This window comes from Gambusia affinis, linkage group LG05 (assembly GCF_019740435.1).
Source record: "Gambusia affinis linkage group LG05, SWU_Gaff_1.0, whole genome shotgun sequence".
In the NCBI taxonomy this organism is placed as follows: domain Eukaryota; kingdom Metazoa; phylum Chordata; class Actinopteri; order Cyprinodontiformes; family Poeciliidae; genus Gambusia; species Gambusia affinis.
The window spans coordinates 17,334,433-17,352,692 of record NC_057872.1 but is presented as its reverse complement, the minus strand read 5'-3'; the positions used below and the strand labels follow the sequence as shown (position 1 = coordinate 17,352,692).

General features: G+C 39.5%; 3 protein-coding genes across 4 annotated transcripts; all 3 read left to right on the top strand.

Annotated features, from left to right (window-relative positions):
- The first annotated feature begins 708 nt into the window (after window positions 1–708).
- On the top strand, window positions 709–3,920 carry LOC122830933 (protein S100-A11-like). Its single transcript, XM_044116749.1, has 2 exons — window positions 709–1,272; window positions 3,527–3,920. Exons 1-2 carry the CDS (start codon window positions 1,144–1,146, stop codon window positions 3,659–3,661), a joined length of 264 nt encoding a protein of 87 aa, XP_043972684.1. The 5' UTR covers window positions 709–1,143; the 3' UTR covers window positions 3,662–3,920.
- A 1,268-nt stretch (window positions 3,921–5,188) lies between these two features.
- On the top strand, window positions 5,189–12,396 carry si:ch211-105c13.3 (uncharacterized protein LOC325758 homolog). Of its 2 annotated transcripts, none has more exons than XM_044116746.1 (3): window positions 5,189–5,361; window positions 11,777–11,900; window positions 11,986–12,396. In XM_044116746.1, the coding sequence occupies exons 2-3, from the start codon at window positions 11,781–11,783 to the stop codon at window positions 12,139–12,141; spliced, it is 276 nt and encodes a 91-aa protein (XP_043972681.1). In that variant the 5' UTR covers window positions 5,189–5,361; window positions 11,777–11,780; the 3' UTR covers window positions 12,142–12,396. The 2 variants fall into 2 exon arrangements, with proteins under 2 accessions (XP_043972681.1, XP_043972683.1); XM_044116748.1 differs by lacking the exon at window positions 5,189–5,361 and adding an exon at window positions 7,940–7,962.
- A 3,480-nt stretch (window positions 12,397–15,876) lies between these two features.
- On the top strand, window positions 15,877–17,435 carry s100t (S100 calcium binding protein T). The gene is made up of 3 exons (XM_044116736.1): window positions 15,877–16,088; window positions 16,881–17,043; window positions 17,148–17,435. Exons 2-3 carry the CDS (start codon window positions 16,882–16,884, stop codon window positions 17,307–17,309), a joined length of 324 nt encoding a protein of 107 aa, XP_043972671.1. The 5' UTR covers window positions 15,877–16,088; window position 16,881; the 3' UTR covers window positions 17,310–17,435.
- The last annotated feature ends 825 nt before the right edge of the window (window positions 17,436–18,260 follow it).

The window sequence follows — 18,260 nt, the reverse complement described above, 5'->3', positions numbered from 1 at the left end:
TCAGAACTTTAAAGGACTATACATAAAGAATAACATTTAAATTCACAATCAAATTAAGGATAGATAGAAAAAAAGAGGCATGAACTTCAAGTGAGGCTCTGTCACAATGAAACTGACGAAGGATCTGATGTGAGACTGTAGCGCCACCTCTCTGTGGAAGCCAAATTAGGACCTCAGCAGATGCAGTGCTGCACACACTCCGATACCGACGGAGAGAAATATCTTGTCACTCTCAGATCACTCTTGAGCCTCTCCTAACTGGCCTTTGAATGTCCTCATTTGGACTGAGACCCGAACTGTTAACGGTGCAAAAGAAAGTCTTGTTGGATAAGTAGGTTTTATCTTCACCTTAGGTGTGTAAAAAGAAAAAAAAAAAAGAAAGAAAGTTGCAGGAACTCTAAAGGAGATTTGGCAGAAGAAAACAAAAAGTAATGAATAAAAACTCTCAATCAAATCTTAAACAAGTTGATCAGGCTTGGTAAATCTGATTGGGCTGAATTTATTGAATTGGTTCATTGTCTACTCAGAAATCACCCATTCTTATGCTATCATGTGCTGAACACAAGGACAAAATAGGAATTTAGGAAACTGTGTGTTCATGGTGCATTACATGAGGGATGACAAAAACTTCTGCATCATAAACCTCGCATTAGGAAATGGTTCAACAAGCTCTAAAACATCATCTGTCGGGGAAAAGCAGACTAATGTCATAATGAAGGCCTTCTACAAAAGTCTCACTGTAAAATGTCTGCATAATGTTATATTTCCAGTGGTTCATGTCACAACATATAATTAATAATTACAAAAACCAGAGACTGGTTACACATTTTAGTTGTGCAGTACAGGAAAGTGTGACTTATCATTGGTTAAAAGTTAAAAGGCAATAATTTAACTTCTTTACCATGAAAGCTTGGCTTTAAAAAGACTGAGAAGCTTTGCTTCAACACACCAAACACACTCTTCAGGAGGTGAGTGTTTACCTGTTTTATGGAGGCAAACGTTTTTTTTTTTTTTTTTGAATCAATGTACATTTGCTATATTTGTATCATTTGCTAGTTTTCAAAAATGTTTTACTATTATCACTGAGAGCACTTCCCTTTGTTTCCCTAAAGACAGATCCGCCTGTCTGACATTCAGCCCGTAATGGAGACTGCCATTGGTGTGCTGGTGTCCCAGTTCAAGGCGTATGCTGGTAGAGATGGTTCCTCTGACACGCTGAGCAGGGACGAGTTTCAAAAACTGGTCAAGTCAGAGCTCTCCAGCTTTGTGAAGGTAGGAGAGGAGCAGCTGAGATGTAATGATTATTTGTGTGACTGCTTTGTAAAGTCTGATTTGATCTGCTTAATTTCACATTTTTCCCATAAAAGGCTAAGATTTTGTAATGGATCAAGTCAAGTCAGATGGCTCATTTCTTCTTGAACCTGGAATATAACGATATATTGATCTGGTATTAATACAAATTTAATTTTCAAATGATTATTTTATTTATTAGGAAAAAATGTTTATTTAAGCCAACTGAAAAAATGGTCGTTCTACTTTTGGCCATCAAATATTTTTATGAATGACTTTTTGTCCACCTCTCTTTGTAGATTTATTTTAATTCAAACACATTGTAAGGTTTTCCTGCATGAAGGGCATGTTTATGCTGCCCCTGTCTCTCAGTCAGATGTACGCTCAGAGTTTGACTAGACCACTCCAAAACATACATTTTGTGGGGGTTTTTAGCCGTTCCGAGGTTAACTTGTCTGGATTTTCTGCGTTAGGTGTTTTTTTTACTTGAGAGCAGAATGTATTGTTCTGTGAATTGCAACAAGCTGCTTCAGGTCAGACGTAGTGGAAAACAAAGTTTCCCTTTTGTTTGTCTCAGAACAAAGAATATTGTCCCAAAAGTGTTGAGGATCCTCAAGATAGTTTTCAGCAATCGTGAGGTTGGCCTTTGATAAACCAGGGGGGGTTATTGGTGGCTTTTACCTTGGAGCTTTTCCACGAGTTGTAGATTCTCTTTCTTATTACTGTTGATGAACACTGGCCTTAAATAAATAAAAAGACGTCTTCGTGCTTTAGATGCTTTCTGGGTTATTTAATGATGTTTGAAATGAGTTGTGGTAACTTTTGCTAGCTAATCCTGAGAAGGTTCACTGTTGTTTCACATTTTCTCCATTTGTTAGAAATGGATGTCGGTGTGATTTGTTTTTGAGATCTTTGTGCCTACTTCATTTTTTTGTCCAACAGTAAACAAGTTATTTGTTGACTCTAGAGATAAGCAGGGCTGTGTCTGACAGAACGAAAGGTTTTCGGATTTGAAGAAGGGAGCGATTACTTTTCAAAAAAGGCAAAGTTGATTTGGGTAAACAAAAGTGTTTTGAAACAAGTAGGCATGATTAAAAGCAAAGGCAGAAGTGTTTGTGAAGGTGCAAATAGTTTTATCACCATAGTCCAAAACAATAACCTTAAAATATTAAGGTGGAAAGCTATTTCAGGCATCATTGCTTCTTGATACTTTTAGAGATTTTTCTTCCCCTCTTATTCATGTTTAGTCAAAAAAAAAAAAAATCATATTGGTGAAAAATGTGTGTGTTCTCTTTCAACTAGTCAATTCTTTGCTTTTTTGTTTTTGAGCTGACTAGATATTCAGATGTCAACTCATGTACAAATAAACTATTGACGAAATGTTTGTTGTCATGTTTTGAGTTTTCTGGCTTTTCATTGAAGGCAGTGAGCTTTGCATAAAGTTGATCATAAGACTTCTTCTTCCCCTGCAGCTGCATCCCGTCTGTGTGTTTTCAACACTACACTTACCGTAAAATTTGAGAAATTACATTGTAAATTGGCTTCATTCTTCAAAACATGCATCCATGTCCGTGTATGCTGAACATCAACACACGAGAGGAAGATTTATATGTAGCTATAACAGTTATTTCATGGTGGGGAAGTCAAGTCTTAATGGGCATCATCTGACTGCTGTGATCGTCATCAGTTATGTGAATCCCAGCCATGACATTCCACGCAATGCTGCACAGTTGAAAGGAAAAAAATAAATAAAAAAATTCTTATTTATAAAAACCAGCAAAACAATGAATTTCAAACAGAAAGAACTGGCCCCGCTCACTGCAGCCCCTCGTGCTGTAAGACTTTCTGTTCCTTTCGCTTTGCATTCCTTTCAAGAATGCCCACTGACAGAAAATAGCTCTTCATGAGGCCTAACAGAGGATGCAGGGCTGCTTTTTCCAAGTGTGGAAAATTCCATGGGTTTCCTCTCCATGCAAGGCTGAGATCATCCAGAGCAGCCACACGGTGGTGACAGAGCCAGGGAATCCTGTGCCAAACCGACTCTGCTGATGCAGCATGTTTAAAGGCTTTTCTCATCCTGATTGCCTGTGCCAGCGGCATTGCCTTACCTCTGACACTTTTTCACTTGTGAGATTTTTTTTTTTTTATTTTTTTTTTTACAAGGTCATCTGTTGGCTGTCAAGGTTGTGTTTTGTAGTGTCTCACACATGGGTTTTTCTGTTTTTTTTTTCTGAAGAATGCTGGCGACCCTGCTGCCATTGACCAGCTCATGAGTTCATTGGACCAGAACAATGATGGAGAGTTAAGCTTCCTGGAGTTCTGGCAGCTGATTGGGCATCTTGCGAGCAAGCATGGGGGTTTCAGCCAATAGAGTGTCTTCAAATACTTTTTTTTTGTGGAAAGTTTAATGTGTGATACTGAACTTTCTATGTGCCATGGAAGAAAAGGGAAATCCTCCAAAATGGAAATCACCTCAGCCAGTTTCCTCTGCATAAGAGGCCAGTGAGTTTACTGACTGCACTAACAAAAGAAACTGTTTAAATTTAGTCAGTAAAAAGGATTTTTAACACTTTGCAAAAACATTTTAGGGGTAAATTTCTATTAATGTCTTGATGTTGAAAATATGTAAAACTGCCAGCTAAAAGTGATTTTTTTTTTTTTTAAGCTTTAAAATTAATACAATTCTAAAGATTAAGATAATTGTGTTTGTGTGGTTTGTCTTCCCACATTAAAAGAAACAAACAAAAAAAATGTTGTGGTCAAGGAATAAAATGTCACTCAAATTGTGTCGCCAAACTAAAACTAAAACTGAATACAAACTTTTAAAGACTCAAAGTTAAACTCACTTGCTGGTATGTTTGATTTGTTTGATTTGTTAGATTCACAAATGTATCTGATTTAAAAAAAAAAAAAAACATAGTTTAATTGGTTGATGTTTATTATTGCCCTCCAAAATCTATTTACACTGCAAAATCTAAATGAAGCAGAAGGCGTAACACGTTTTGATGCCACTTTTTTATATGGGAATTGAAATGATTTTGAGATCTTATTTGCGTTATATGATTTAGTTCGATGTAAAAGGGATACTTTACCGTTTTCTGTATAGAAGTCTCTACTGTATTCACCAAATGTGGTTCAAACTCTTAAATGTAGACGTACTAGAACTTAACTGGATTATTGACTCTCTCAGATACAATTCATTTCAATTTGAACCTGTCTATATTTCATTTGTGAAAACACTAACAGCCTGCAGATGGAGACCCAAGTGAGAAACATGAAACGGTCAAGCCTTCTGTGTACCAGTTGACAAAAGGAGGGGCATGGGCCGCTACTGAGACAGTTTCAGTTGTACCAGAATCAGCTTTTGCCATTTCCCAACACAACACACACACACACACACACACACACCCTCCCAGCTACATGTGCTCACAAGCCAGTCATTACAGTAACTGGGTGGGAAAGCATTGTCTGAAAAAGCTCGGTGTGAGCTCTCCAGGCTCGGTTGATTCCTGGAAAACATCCCCCCCTCTCTCTGCCTCTCTCTGCCTCTCCGGGACTGAGGAGCGCGGTGGTGACGGAATGAGATAAGGTCTTCATGTTTGAAACTGGAAAAAAACAATTCAAATAAATAAAGATTAATAATAATAAAAAAAACCGCTTGTTTATGTAGGTCGGTTTATTCCAAGTCTCAGGGTGTGGCTCGAACATCTGTGGGCGAACCCAAACATGAGCGCGCACTTGGTTTTACATTTAAATAGATATGCAATGATAAAAATTACATAGGTTGCTTGGGATTTATAAGGCAGAGAATATTCCGTGAATTATACTAGTTTTTTTCTTTTTCTTTTTTGTTGCTTGAAAACAAGAGTTCAAGCTTCGCCTCTTTCCACATTCCTCCTCTCTCAGGCACACGCCCTGTGACAACGAAAAGAAAAAAAAAAGTTGGCTGGAGTGGAGGTTAAATCACGGAAAAGATATGCGCTGTTGGTTAATCTGGTGAGGAGGATCTGGAAGAAGGAAAGAGAGCAGTTCCTGAGAGTTTCTGTTCACTTCTTGTTTCCTGCGCGTTAGGTGAGTCCCGCTTTCTTTTGGAGTTTTCATGCCGCGCAAAACCTTTTCTAATTACAGCAACTTTTCCGGAGATTCCTCTCTCTTAAAAACTCAAGACCATCTTCTTTGGGAGTTGTCTGTTGTGGTGAGCGCGAGGGTTGTTTTCCCCTCGTTAGTAATTCAACTCCAATCCCTTTACACTTCCACAGAAACCGGACTCTCCACTCACCCTTTTTTTTATTTATTTATTTGTTGCCTGTGTGTGTCACTTCTTCCTCCAATCGCTTGACAAATTGTCAAGATTAGTTTGAGGCTAAATTTAAACGGCAGATCCGCTCCAGAGTCACCGTTAAGCGCGGCAGCTTTTATCAGAACCGTTTTTTTGTTGTTGTTGTTGTTGTTGTTGTTTGGCATACGTGCGCCCAGTTCCTGAAAACGCTCATATTGTCTTCAGTCTAGATCCGTGTAGTTTCTTATCAGCCTGAATTATTTAGTTTTTGATAAGATCCAGGTACTGAAACTCGTATAGGCCGGGTCTGGTGTAGTTAATGACGCGGAGGAGGCCAGTGACCTGACTGCTGACAGGGAGGAGGTGGGGCGGTCACACCTTAATGAAACAAACCTGAACTGGGTGGAGAGGATCAGTCACTGGGTTTGATAATCCCCTCCAAGAAAAGTTGCGGAGGTTCTGTAGAGGTTTAAAATCTTCAGAGATATCCAGAAAAAGTAACATTTTTTCATTCAGCTTACCTTGGCCCATTAAGTGTGGCTGCTAATAGACGCAAAAGATGGACCTACATGAGCCAATGAACCAGTTTGAAAATGGCACCTCTTATGTACACAGTAAGTCATCACCTGCTGCACATTTATGACAGTGTCTTTTTATGAGCGTCTAATGTGACGCTGTAATACATCAATCAGGAAACAATAAATCAGCTCAGACTGCTTATGTAAATATAGCAACCTGAGCTTTTCAGAATAACAGGTTACTTGTGAACATTTTATTGCCTTGCACACGTTCTAAGTACAAATGTAAGAAATCATCTACTCATTATAATATTACAGAGCTTTGGAAACACAAGTTGGAGAATTGGAGTTGCACAGTATATCAAATCTTTATTGCGGCATCACGTTGTGACTTGTATATTTGGCCAACATGCTCACAACCAATAGACGTTGTCGTTAAAGAGAAGAAAGAAAGGAAACAGGAAAATTCAAAATTCAGCAATATGTTTTTGTAAAATTGCAAACCTTTAATGTGACTTATAAATAGGTAGTCAATGGTCAATACTGTGAATTGTTTGACACAAGCATGTCCCTATGTGAAAGTATAATTTCCAGCCACACCTAATTACTTCATTTTGTCTTGGAAACAGCATCTGTTGTTAACTGTGAAGCATAACTAGCAACGATTCTGTCACATCACTGTGAAGGAGTTTTGGCCACCTACTTAAATTTGTACCAATTCAGCCATTTTGGAGGGTTTTCTAGTTTCCGTAAGGTTCTACATCTGCCTTTAAATTACATCTGAACTCTGGTTACTCCTAAATGTTCATTTTGTTCTGTTAGAGCCATTCAGAGGTGGACTTGCAGGTGTGCTTCAGATCATTGCTCTTTTACATTGAACACAAACTTGGTGGCAAAAATGCTCCTTCAGGTAGACTGTGAATCTCTGAACCAACATGTGCTGGAAATGTCCACTAAGCCGACACAAAAGAGTCAAACTCCCCCTAAACAGAATCATTGGTACAAATAAAACAAAGAGTGTAGATCCACAGCAGCATTTATTCCGCATGAGTCACTCTGATCCTCACACACTCTGAATCGGAGCGAATATGTGCCGAGGGGAGCCTTCAAAATTCCCCCTTATGCATTTAGAACAAACACTGACCATTGCACGTCACTTTTTTTTCCCTCCCAACATTTCCTCTCTTTCTTTTGTTGTTCTGTCATCCTGCCGCCTCGACTCAAAACGTCGTGCTGTTGCATTTTTCCCATCGTGCTGAAACGCGACGCTGGCGGATGGCGGTGTGCTGGACGGTTTTATTTGCACTGATGCTGATACGCACACTCCAGTGTGCAGTCATCTTTGCTGTTTGGTTTGTGAAGGATGTAAAGAAGGTGTTGGGACATTCATAGCAGCTTTTTAAATAATAATGAGCAGCATGCTGATGATAGATGTTTACTTGCTGGTTGGTTAGCTGTGTGCGCGTTGTATGTCGAGGTGAAACGAAACCCAGGGTTCGGTTGCTGCCTCTCACTCACCTGCTAATTAGGTTAATGCAGCAGAAGTCCAAGCTGACCTTTTAATGATGTGCGTATGCGTGTGTGTGTGTGTGTGTAATTGTCTATTTGTGCATGTGTGTATCAATGTAGGTTTAGTGTAAGTATTAAGGTGTGGCATCTGTGTCAGATAGAGGATCTAGCAGCTTCTACAGTTACTCCCATCGCCGTCGCCCCAGGAATCCGTCACCATCACTCACGCCGAGGCCTCTGGGTAGTTTCCGATACACACTGGAAATCCTGCAGAGCAGCCTCACTCCACTCTGCTGATACTGATCAACTCGACTCAAGTGTCTCCAGCATTTTTCCAGGCTGGTGTCGTTCAAGTATTGGCTTGAGGTTTGTTTTACAACGACTAAAACTATAGTAATGTCCATAGTTCACCACTTAAGAAAGCATGAACTTATTTAACTGCCCTGAAAGGAACTGGCTCGCATTAAAAAAATAAATAAAGTTAAAAAAAACCCTGGAAGAAAACCTGCCACAGATTAAGACAGGTGGAGGTTAATGTTTCAGTAATGACACTAAACACAAACATATTGCTACCCTTATGAAACAGATTGTATTTACTAAAAAAAAACAAAAAAACGTATCTCTCACTTTGACATTAGTTTGACTTTGTTGGGGTAAAAGCAAAAGCTGTTAAGTGAAAATTTAACCAGAAATATTGTCATTATTCATGAATGCAATAATTAAAACACGTTTGAAACTGAACAGTTGGCATGAAGTTCTTCTTAAGGTGCTTTCATGAGGCAGGAAGTCTTCCTAATCCACTATCCTATATAAAAACTCACACTTCAGTGCCATGCTAAACAACATGCAGTATTTACTTTGGCAAGTATTTACTTTGGCACTTCCTTTTAAGCAACAGGAAGTGAAGCTTTCTGTGTAATGATGATTACTGTCAAACAAGCCGTTCTAATGCTAAGAAATAGCTGCGGATCGTATTTGTTTCAGTCAGATTCCATAGTCCTCCACGCAAGACATCAGAGGTTTATGGCTTCGATTTGTTTGTTACTTTCTAAAGTCACTCGAGTCGACTTCACCAACAGCAGTTAGTTTTAATGGATTGCAGCTGTGAGCAGCTCCGTTTTCTGTTGCTCAGTTTTTGTGAAGGAAACCCCCACATCCACATTAAACCTAACAGTCAAGCCTCTTTTTAACCGAAATATGCTAAAATGTCAACAAATTTTCTAAAAGAAAACAAGCTGAGTCACAACTTAAATAATCAAGTGGGACAGAAATATCATGTTTAGACATTTGGGTTTAAAAAAAAAAAAAGAAATTGTGGAGGTTTACCAAAACGTTGTGTGAGCTTCAGCAGTTATGTGTGTATTATTTTTGAAATAAAGGAGTTTTTTATTGACATGTGAGATTAAATTTTGGCCTACATGACAATGTTGGAAGAACAAAAATCCTGGATTTCTCTGCGAGACGTTTATCCTATACATTTTCAAGCTATGATTGAAATGCGGAAAAAGTTCATTTGCATTTCTCTTCAAAGGACGATACCAATTTCCCTGATGATGACATGAAGGCTGAGCTGCAGATAACAGCAAAAAAAAAAGTTCTAATTCCATCTCATTAATTTCACTGACGTTTCTTTGTGTTTATTTGCATCTTGTGGGTGAACCACATGGTGTTTTGGGTCACCTTCTTAAATTAATACCAGCAACGCGCCATCTGTAATACGAGACAGATTTGTGCCCCTGCTTGCTTCTGTAGAATATCGTTTTTACCTCACTGGTAAAGTTCACAGACGTTCAACGTACCTTTTTACTTGCTGTCAGCAGTCTTGCTGAAATATTCTCATTACTGCCTTCATTTGTGCAGAGCGTTGTGAAACAAGAGCTACTGTTTCCAGCTGCTATTAGTCACTGTGGTGAGGGTGGGGGGTGCACAGGTGTTGGTAATAATTTGCTCTGCTCAGGTGTCCCAGAAAACCACAGCGGTGCACCAGCATGAGCAACATAAAGATCCTGATATTGTTGGAGATGGATGAGATTTCGTCATAGTTATCTTAATTGGAGACACCAATTCTTTTAGTGCAGTGGCATGCTGGATTCAACCTTTCTGTGTTCAAAACGGTTTAAAATTTGGGTCAAAATCTTATCTGTTATAGCTCAGCAGCTTCACGGAAAGCTTGGTATCCAAGGATTGGTTGAGATTCCTTCAAATAGAGCAAGGGGTTTGTGCTCAGGTCGCTTTCTTGACCACTTGAGTGATGTTTCAAGGGTCGTACATGACCAGGGTGAGTCACGTCTTGCTGCAGAGTATGTGGAGGTGTGCTGCAGCACATGGGTATTAGGGAGGAGTAATCTGAACTTTCAGAGCCTGGAGTGTTTTATTTTTTATTTTTTTATTTTTAGCATCAGATATCTCCTGCCAGAGATCATAGCTTTACCTTCAGGGACTCCCACTTCACTTCACTCACTGTTTTCTTCTCTGCCGACGTAATTTGTGTTTCCCATCTTTCTTACGTAAAGCAAAGCTTAGCTGTGTGCAGCCTTATTTTGTTTTGTATTCTTCTAACTCTTTCTGTTAGTTATAAGTGCTTAAGAATGTGCACGCGTTATGAAAACATGTTGCGTAACTGTACAGAATGAAAAGTTAAATCAGCTGTTTGACATCATGCCATTTTGTCAGCGTGTCTGTTTGTCATTTGATTCTATTTGAGTCTATATTGAGTTTTCTTTTTATTTCACTTCTCACCTGATGTTTTTTAAATGAAAACCTACTGAAAGCTTACTTTTATGAAGGTGAGAAATTAAGCATTTTCAGCTCTAACAGGAAGAGCATAATTGACACATCAAAAACCTTTTTGAATGTTATCACGGATTTGGTGAAATCATCTGAAGTGTAAAGAAAATGCATGGCTTTCGAATTCTTATTTATTTATTTTTTTTTACATAAAAACTTCTACCAGTTTTGCACGTCTAGTTTCCCATTTCTATGTAAAGTAGGCCGGTCACATTCAAAGTAGGCCTTTACAAAAATCAATCATTAAGTTATCCAGAGACAGATCCTCAACTGGATCTAGGTCGGGCCTTAGTCTGGACCATTTGACATGAATATGCTGTGATCTAAACAGAGGATGTGTAGCCCTGGTTCTCGTGGGCTTTTAAATTGCTGCATGTTTGCAGTTGAGAACCGCTGTCTTAAAGTCTTGAAAAGATTGTCTTGGATTGCCCTGTATTTTACTCCATCTGTCTCCCCATCAGTTCTGGCCAGCATCAATATCTTGAGCTAAAGAAAAGTATTCCCACAGCATGACACGTCCACCATCGTGTCTAATGGTAAGAATGGTGTGTTTAGGGCGTCATTTAGTGTTTCTGCCACACGTGTTGTTTTGCATGTAAGCCAAAAAAAAATCAGCTTCGTTGCCGTCAGACCAGAGCACCTTCTTTAGCAAATTGGTTCCTCCTCTACATGTCTGTCCACGTACAAACCCTATTATAGATTTCTTTCAACACTTTTCGCCAATCCTCCCTCAAAAATACTTTTGTGGAGCCTGTAAGTAATAGTTGTCTGTTAAGAAATTGTCCCGCCTGAGCTATGGATCTCTGTAGCTCCCGCAGAGCCACCATGGGTCACTTGACTGCTTCTCATTGCTTTGTCTTTAAATCTTGGTGGACCTGTTTTGCCCTTCTCCTCAGGTGCGTCTCTGATCTGCCTGCTGTGTTTTCTTGGTCTTCAAGATGATGTTTGTTCACTGAGGTTCTCTTTAAAAAAAAATCTCTTAGGCCTTCAAAGAACAGATGGATTTATGTGTATAAACTGTGGCTTTTTATTCATGCTGAGTACAACAGGTTGCAGTGGATTTTATTTGGAGGCAACACAGAAAGGGATTTCTTACTTGCAAAAATGTTTAATGACTATGTGAAATTATCTTTCCACTTAACTATTCTGCACTTCTTGGTGCTGGTTTGTCTCGTAAAATCCAGTAAAATACACATTTATCATTACAATATGCAAAAAAAGAAGAAAAAAAAAAAAGATACTGTAAAAATAACCTCTTTTAATTAAATTTCCAAGAGCTCCACTTAAAGGCATAATGATTGAGAGTCTGGAAGTCTAAGATATGACCGAATCTTCCTTTGTCACTTCTCCACACTCAGCTCTCCTCCTCTGCCCTTGTCTTTCCTAATTTTAGAGATATGGAGTCAGCCATTAAGACCATAGTGACAACATTTCTTAGTTCTGCCAGAGGGAAAGAGAACCTCGACAGTAAAACCTTCCAGAAAATGGTGAAGAGCCAGCTCAGCGGCGTCATGGAGGTGAGAGCACGTACAATCGGTTGCTCTTATGCATCACAGCTGAACCCATTTAACCCAGATTGTTTCTTTGCGTCCCACACGGCAGGACACAAACAGTTCTTCTGCTATCAAGGAGATGCAACAGGGCCTGGATAGCGACAGCGACGGAAAAGTCAACTTCCAGGAATATCTCTCACTGATTGGCTACATTGCCAACAGTATGAGCCAGAGCAAGTCTGAACCAACAGCAAACTCGTCATAGGAGCAGAGGTCTTCACCAGATCTTCAAACAAAAGTGCATCCTCTTCTTTCTAAAGTCGAAACATTCCAGCCATTATGTATACTTTTTCTCTTCATCAGAAGTCAACAGTCATTTTACTGCATTGCAATGTTTTTTTGTTTTTTTTAAATTCATCTTTACAGTTTCATACATTAAAGTTCTCTCAGTTGGTCCTTTTTGTATAACCGTGTAAAGAAAACATGAGTAAAAAAATAAAGACTTTGTATTAAAACTGGAGTGGAATGTATTTTTTATTACTTTTTACACATTATCTTTTTCTACTGTGAATTTGAGGTCAAAAATACAGCAACAAGTATATTGCTTAATGAATGAATAAGTATCTTAACAAAATAATCGACATGCTATGAATTATGTAAGGAAAAAAAAAAAATTGTTTATTCCTTCATATGATAAATTGTACCTATGTTTATATTATTTTCATCTCCCTGCCTCATAATTAATAGGCTGATATGCAGCTACTAGGGAAAAAAAGAACAGGAAAGAAAAAAACTTATTTCTTACCAAGATATCAATGTACTCTTGTCTTCTGAGAGATTATTTAGATCAGTGGTCCCCAACCACTGGGCCGCGGACCGGTACCGGTCCGTGGACCAATTGGTACCGGGCCGCGCAAGAAATAATTAAATATGTCCGTTCTATGTATTGAATCTGGAGTAGCTTTTATTTTGAAAATCCTAAACCGGATGCTGTCAGTTACGTCTTGCGTGCCAACATGCAGCAGAATGAGTAAGAAAGAGCAGCAGCGGTCTCGATCCTTAAAAATTTACGAAGGGTTGACCGGTCCGCTGTACTAAAACGGTTGGGGATCACTGATTAGATGGTTTATCCTTCACCACTCTGTATCTCATCTGACCAAAACTCAGATTTCTGGGTCGAATCCCAGCATCAGCTAGAAAATCCACGTTATGGTGTGATGGTGGGATACACGTCTTCTTTTCTGTATGTTTCCAAAACAACTAGTTAAGAAATGACCTTTTCTGGCTATTATGGATAAATATTGAGCCCAAGATGTCGCTCTTTTCCACAGTCCTCTTATCCCTCACCATCCTGCTCACAGAAGGTGATGAGAACAAAAACCTGAGTCCCTATCTGTTGCTTAAAACGTTTCACTTTGCCTTTCTTGTACCCATTCCCTGACTTATTTAGATCATCACATCTGTGCTTTAACGGAACAACATGTTTTCTTGTCTTTCCCGTCTGAATGAGTGCTAAAGAGAAGTAGCTCCTTCACTTTCAGTCATATTTGTTAACCAAACAAGAAGAGGTGATTTGCTAACACTAGGAGCTTTTCTCTCTCAAATTGGAAGTTGTATATTTTTTTCTAAATGTTTCAGAGTGACATTATGCTGCACTAAAATATTAACTTATTTAAGGGCTTTTCACACATTAGTACCAGGGATGCAGGGAAACACTGAGGATGCTGTATACACTGTAGTTTCTCGCCACACTATCTGATAGGTAAAAATGCAGCGTTGCGTTCCTTCCGCTCTCCTTACCTGCCGCACTTGCTAAATATAGCTGTGAATTCCCTGACGAGCCGGACTCACCGGCCGTTAGATGTATGAACTGCTGCAACCAGATCCTGACACAGTATGCTTCCTATTGTGCCCCATCCTGCCTCTTTGCAACACTATCCAGATATATGGCGTGCAGGAGCGTGCGCTCACACCATGCCACCCCACTCACTGACACAATATACTTTGGCAAAGACGCAGAAGCAAGATGACGCTCCTACCAAAACTGCACAATCAAAGATAAATTTCACGGCTTGTTTCAAACAAAAGCACCTCAGCATAAAGGTTTCGACCTTGCATGCATTACATGCTGTCGGCTATCTTTAACACAGACACATGAAGTGAGGAGGATTCGCGATCTGAGCCGTTTTAAGAGTATGTTTCTGTTCCTGCTGAAATGTGCCTTCAGCGGACTATTTGGAGAATGTTTCTGTTCCCGTTCAAAAGTGACTGTGGTTAAGCTTTTATTTTCATGCTGTTTGCTCAAACATAAAGCGCCTTGGAGGTGTTTGTTAAAGTATTCATGTGTGTTATGTCCTCTCTTTGTGTGAAGGTTTTGTATGGGGATTTCTCTGTATGGCTGCCAGGTGCAATGGCTCTGTTCACCAGTGCTGCACTAATCCAGCTGGATACTATATCAGGCATGATCCTCCCCTGCTCCCCGCCCCCCTTTTCCTCTGCAAACTCCTCATCCACACACAATCACTCAAACACAGAGGTTATGAAGTTATTTATCTTGATCTTGGCCCATTGCTTAGCTTAGCACTCCCTTCATTGTTTTGGCATGAAATTCAAATGGGTTGCACAACACAACAGGATAAACCACTGTGTGTATTATAAATCATCAGAGGAAGGTCGACATGTCATCTGAAGACAAAAGCCAACTGTGTTCAGAAAATCCTCTTGGACTAACAGGGTATCATAAACCAAGGGGTAAATATTGCAAATAAATGCTTCATATTTGCATATTGAAACCAAGTTGTCACCTGCAAACAATTAAATTCACTGCCTGGACTAACATCTGTTTAAACTCCAAATACAAATTCACTTATACAACAGGTGCATCATAGATTAAAATATGATGGATTAGTTCACTTATTTCAGTAACTGAACTCTAAAAGCAACACGTATGTTAAAGAGATAGTGTTATTTACATGTTGTCTATTAATTTTGGTGATTCTAACATACTGCTGATGAAAACCACACAAAAACAATGTCTAAAAAAATGTGAATATTACCTAAGACCAGTCAAAAGGAGATTTTTAACAGAAGCGTAAACCTGCCAAAACACTGTGTCCCAATGATGTGCAGCATCTGCTCCCCAGAACTCACGATTGCTTTGCATGACTTACTGCATAAATGCAACGTGCCATTGAGGTGGTCAGCCTATGGCTCTGTAATGATCTGCAGGAAGTCCAAGTTTTTTCAGCAGAAGGATGCATGAGACGCTAGATGACTGAAGAGACCGTGCACTTCATGACATGGGACCTCAAGCTGTCACTGATTGTGGAAACGTCTCACTCTACCTTGATCAACTTTGATTATGTGGGGATTTTTTTCTTTTTGTTGTTTGTTTTAAAAGGATTTTGTACCACTTTGCAATACTCCAGTGCTTTTTCCACATCTGTTGTCCCTGATTCAGGAATAGTGTAACAGAATGTGATCGCTTAAGTGCTGAAGCTCTCGAAGCTCCAGCAGCTGAAGTCCACAATTTGTGAATCTCCCCAAAACTCTTGAGCGGCTTTACTTCACTATTCTGTGAAGAACTTAAACACAAGTTTTCCTTCTACCTTCAATTAATATGGTTTCTTAAAACTCTCTGTGAACAGCCAGGTTCTTTAGTAAATACCTCGATATGGAGGCTGGCTGGCTGCTGGGCAACTGAGCTGTCAGGACTTTTCCCCAAGGTAGTCAAGAAATGTTTTGGTTTTATTTAATATTTGAATCTTATGAGAAACTTCATTTTGGATTTTCATAATATGTAAGACATAATTACAAAATCATCATCAAAAAAAAAAATCATTTGATCTAAGAAATTTATATAATATTTTACTTTTTTAATAGATGAAACACACACCCTTTTAAATTATATTCTAATTTTCTGAAATGTATATTTTCAGTAGTTCACTGAAAATGTCATGTCCAATTAGCTCAGGAACGAGCGGCAGATGGATCTTTGAAGTGTGCGTGTCGATGACAGGTGTCTGGTGCGTAAACAGAGAAGTCAGAGTGGAGAAGATGCAATGGGGCGACAGGTGGAAGGAGGGAGAGAGGTGGTTTGGGTGGAGTAAATGGGTTGTATTTAAGGCGCCGTCGTCCAGAGCCTCCCCATCAGCCGCTATCGCCTCCTCTGTCTGCACCTCGCCATCAAGCCAGCGCTTCACCTCCATTCAGGTAAGAACCAAAGAAGGTCTCTGGCATTAGAGATCTCCCTTCATATGACAAAAAGTTCATTTTTAGAAATGCATTTTACGGATACAGTGCATTGTTTATTTTTTTTCTCGATGCAAAGCAAAAACAAGCACAGAATTGGCTTTCACCCTTTTTCCATTTACTGAAAAGCGTGTAATCCTCATGTTATGGACAACAGTGTCTCCAAAGCTGCTGGAAAATGCTTCTTCATTCATCTCTGACGCTGCAGATTCACACTTTCCACAAAAAGAAAATGCATCAGTAAGCAAAAAACTGATGCAGTAGTCAGAACGAGTCTCTGACGGGTTAGAGGTGATGCAGGTCGGAGAAAGGCAAGACCTTACACTCGTATCTGCTGTTCTGAGCTAAAGTACAAGGCGGATCAGGTTGCCTCTGAGTGCATCTCTTCCTCTTGTTGTTTGGCCAGAGTTTGATTTCACTTGTATCAACTGGCTGCCGCAAACTCTTATGAGGTCCATACACATTAATAGAGGATTTGTTTTATCTTTACTAGGAAAACTGTCTGAGAGGAAACAGGCCTAGCTTCTAGGTATCGTTTCCAATTCGTATCAGTTTAGCTTATTCAGTGACAGAATGCTTTTCCTCCTTCATCAGTTTGGCTTTTTTTTTAATCTCTGAGTAAGATTGAGAAAGAAAAGACTGCGCGCTGCAGGCAGAAGCTTTAGCCGCTTTTGACTATTTTTCTACCTGAGAGAGCACCACTTACACCATCTTTGCTACATCTCCAACCCATTCCTCTTTGCTCCTTTCCAGAATGTCTTTGCCCAACTCAGAGAATGCCTCCACCCTGGAGAATGCCATGCAGCTGATGATCCAGACCTTCCACAAATACTCTGGAAATGAGGGGGATAAATACACGCTGAGCAGGGCCGAACTCAAAGAGCTGCTCACCACGGAGCTTGGCACCTACCTGGGGGTAAGAAAGCACACGAAACCACCCACCCACACACACACACATACATATATTACAGCTGAAAAACAGTTCACGCATATTTGACTCCCTTTTCCTCACAAATGCAGAATGCCCAGGACAAAGAGGCTGTGGATAAGGTCATGAAAGACCTCGATTCAAACAACGACGGAGAGGTCGATTTCACTGAGTTTGTCATCTTGGTTGGAGCTCTAACTGTAGCCTGTAACGACTTCTTCCTGGAGTTCAATGACAAGGCAGAGAAGAAGTGAGCGGCTCGTAGAAATCCACTCTTGCTAACACAAAACCCCTACGCTCCAGTGAGGAAATGGTAACAGACATCCTGTCATAAAGCTGAAGTGCAAAAACACACAAAAACACACTGACCTGAGCTGTAACAGTTACTTGTTTATTTTGTTCTTTTTGCCTCATTGTAACTGTAAATGTGATTATTATTTCCCATTTCATTTCCCGCAGTTCTTTGTCTTGAGTTACTTTTTGATACACCTTCAAGCTAAATGTTTCTTCCCCTGGAAAGAATAAACATTAATTTAAACCGTGCATTGTCGGCTCTGTTTTATTGCAGCACAAAATAAAAAGGAGAGCAAATAGACACCAGGGGGCAGCATTACTCCCTGGTTTATCAAAAAAAGCAATATAGTAGCAGAAGAGCTCAAACAGGTTTATACACATAGACATATTTCTGTTATCATACAAGAATGTGATGCATTTTACTCTGTAATAGAATATTTCAACTTTTATTTTTTTATCTTAATCATTGCGTCTGAAATCATTTTAACACTGAAATTTTGAAAGTGTTAATACAGTACCAATAAAGTGCAAATTATTAGTTATTATAAGCAGTCACTTGCGGTGCTTTGAGGGCTGATTAAAATAGTGGAAGGCTCATTTGTGTATTTATTTGTTTAAAGGGAGAGTGTGCAATAATGAATATAGATATATCATGTCAATGTGCCAGATTCAACCTACCACTTCCCCCGTAAGATTAAAACTTCCTGAAAGAAAGCATGTTTGTTTGCAAAAAATGTTGCTGCAAGTTTCCAAACTTGAAAGCCAGGAGATGCTTCTTTCCTAATCCAGTGGTGTAAGAGCAATGAAAAAACTGAAATGAACTGATTAGCAACACACGAAAGCTTTGTGTGCATGTGTAAGAGTGAAGGACGACGACAAGAGCCACAGACGATTAATCTGAACCTACAACC

What these genes read in the sequence shown, in the direction of transcription:
- s100t (XM_044116736.1), top strand. Translation starts at nt 16,882, where the DNA reads ATGTCTTTGCCCAACTCAGAGAATGCCTCCACCCTGGAGAATGCCATG. An exon ending in AGCTTGGCACCTACCTGGGG is followed by an intron (nt 17,044 to 17,147) that starts GTAAGAAAGCAC and finishes TCACAAATGCAG; the next exon opens with AATGCCCAGGACAAAGAGGC.
- LOC122830933 (XM_044116749.1), top strand. Translation starts at nt 1,144, where the DNA reads ATGGAGACTGCCATTGGTGTGCTGGTGTCCCAGTTCAAGGCGTATGCT. An exon ending in AGCTCTCCAGCTTTGTGAAG is followed by an intron (nt 1,273 to 3,526) that starts GTAGGAGAGGAG and finishes TTTTTTCTGAAG; the next exon opens with AATGCTGGCGACCCTGCTGC.
- si:ch211-105c13.3 (XM_044116746.1), top strand. Translation starts at nt 11,781, where the DNA reads ATGGAGTCAGCCATTAAGACCATAGTGACAACATTTCTTAGTTCTGCC. An exon ending in AGCTCAGCGGCGTCATGGAG is followed by an intron (nt 11,901 to 11,985) that starts GTGAGAGCACGT and finishes CCCACACGGCAG; the next exon opens with GACACAAACAGTTCTTCTGC.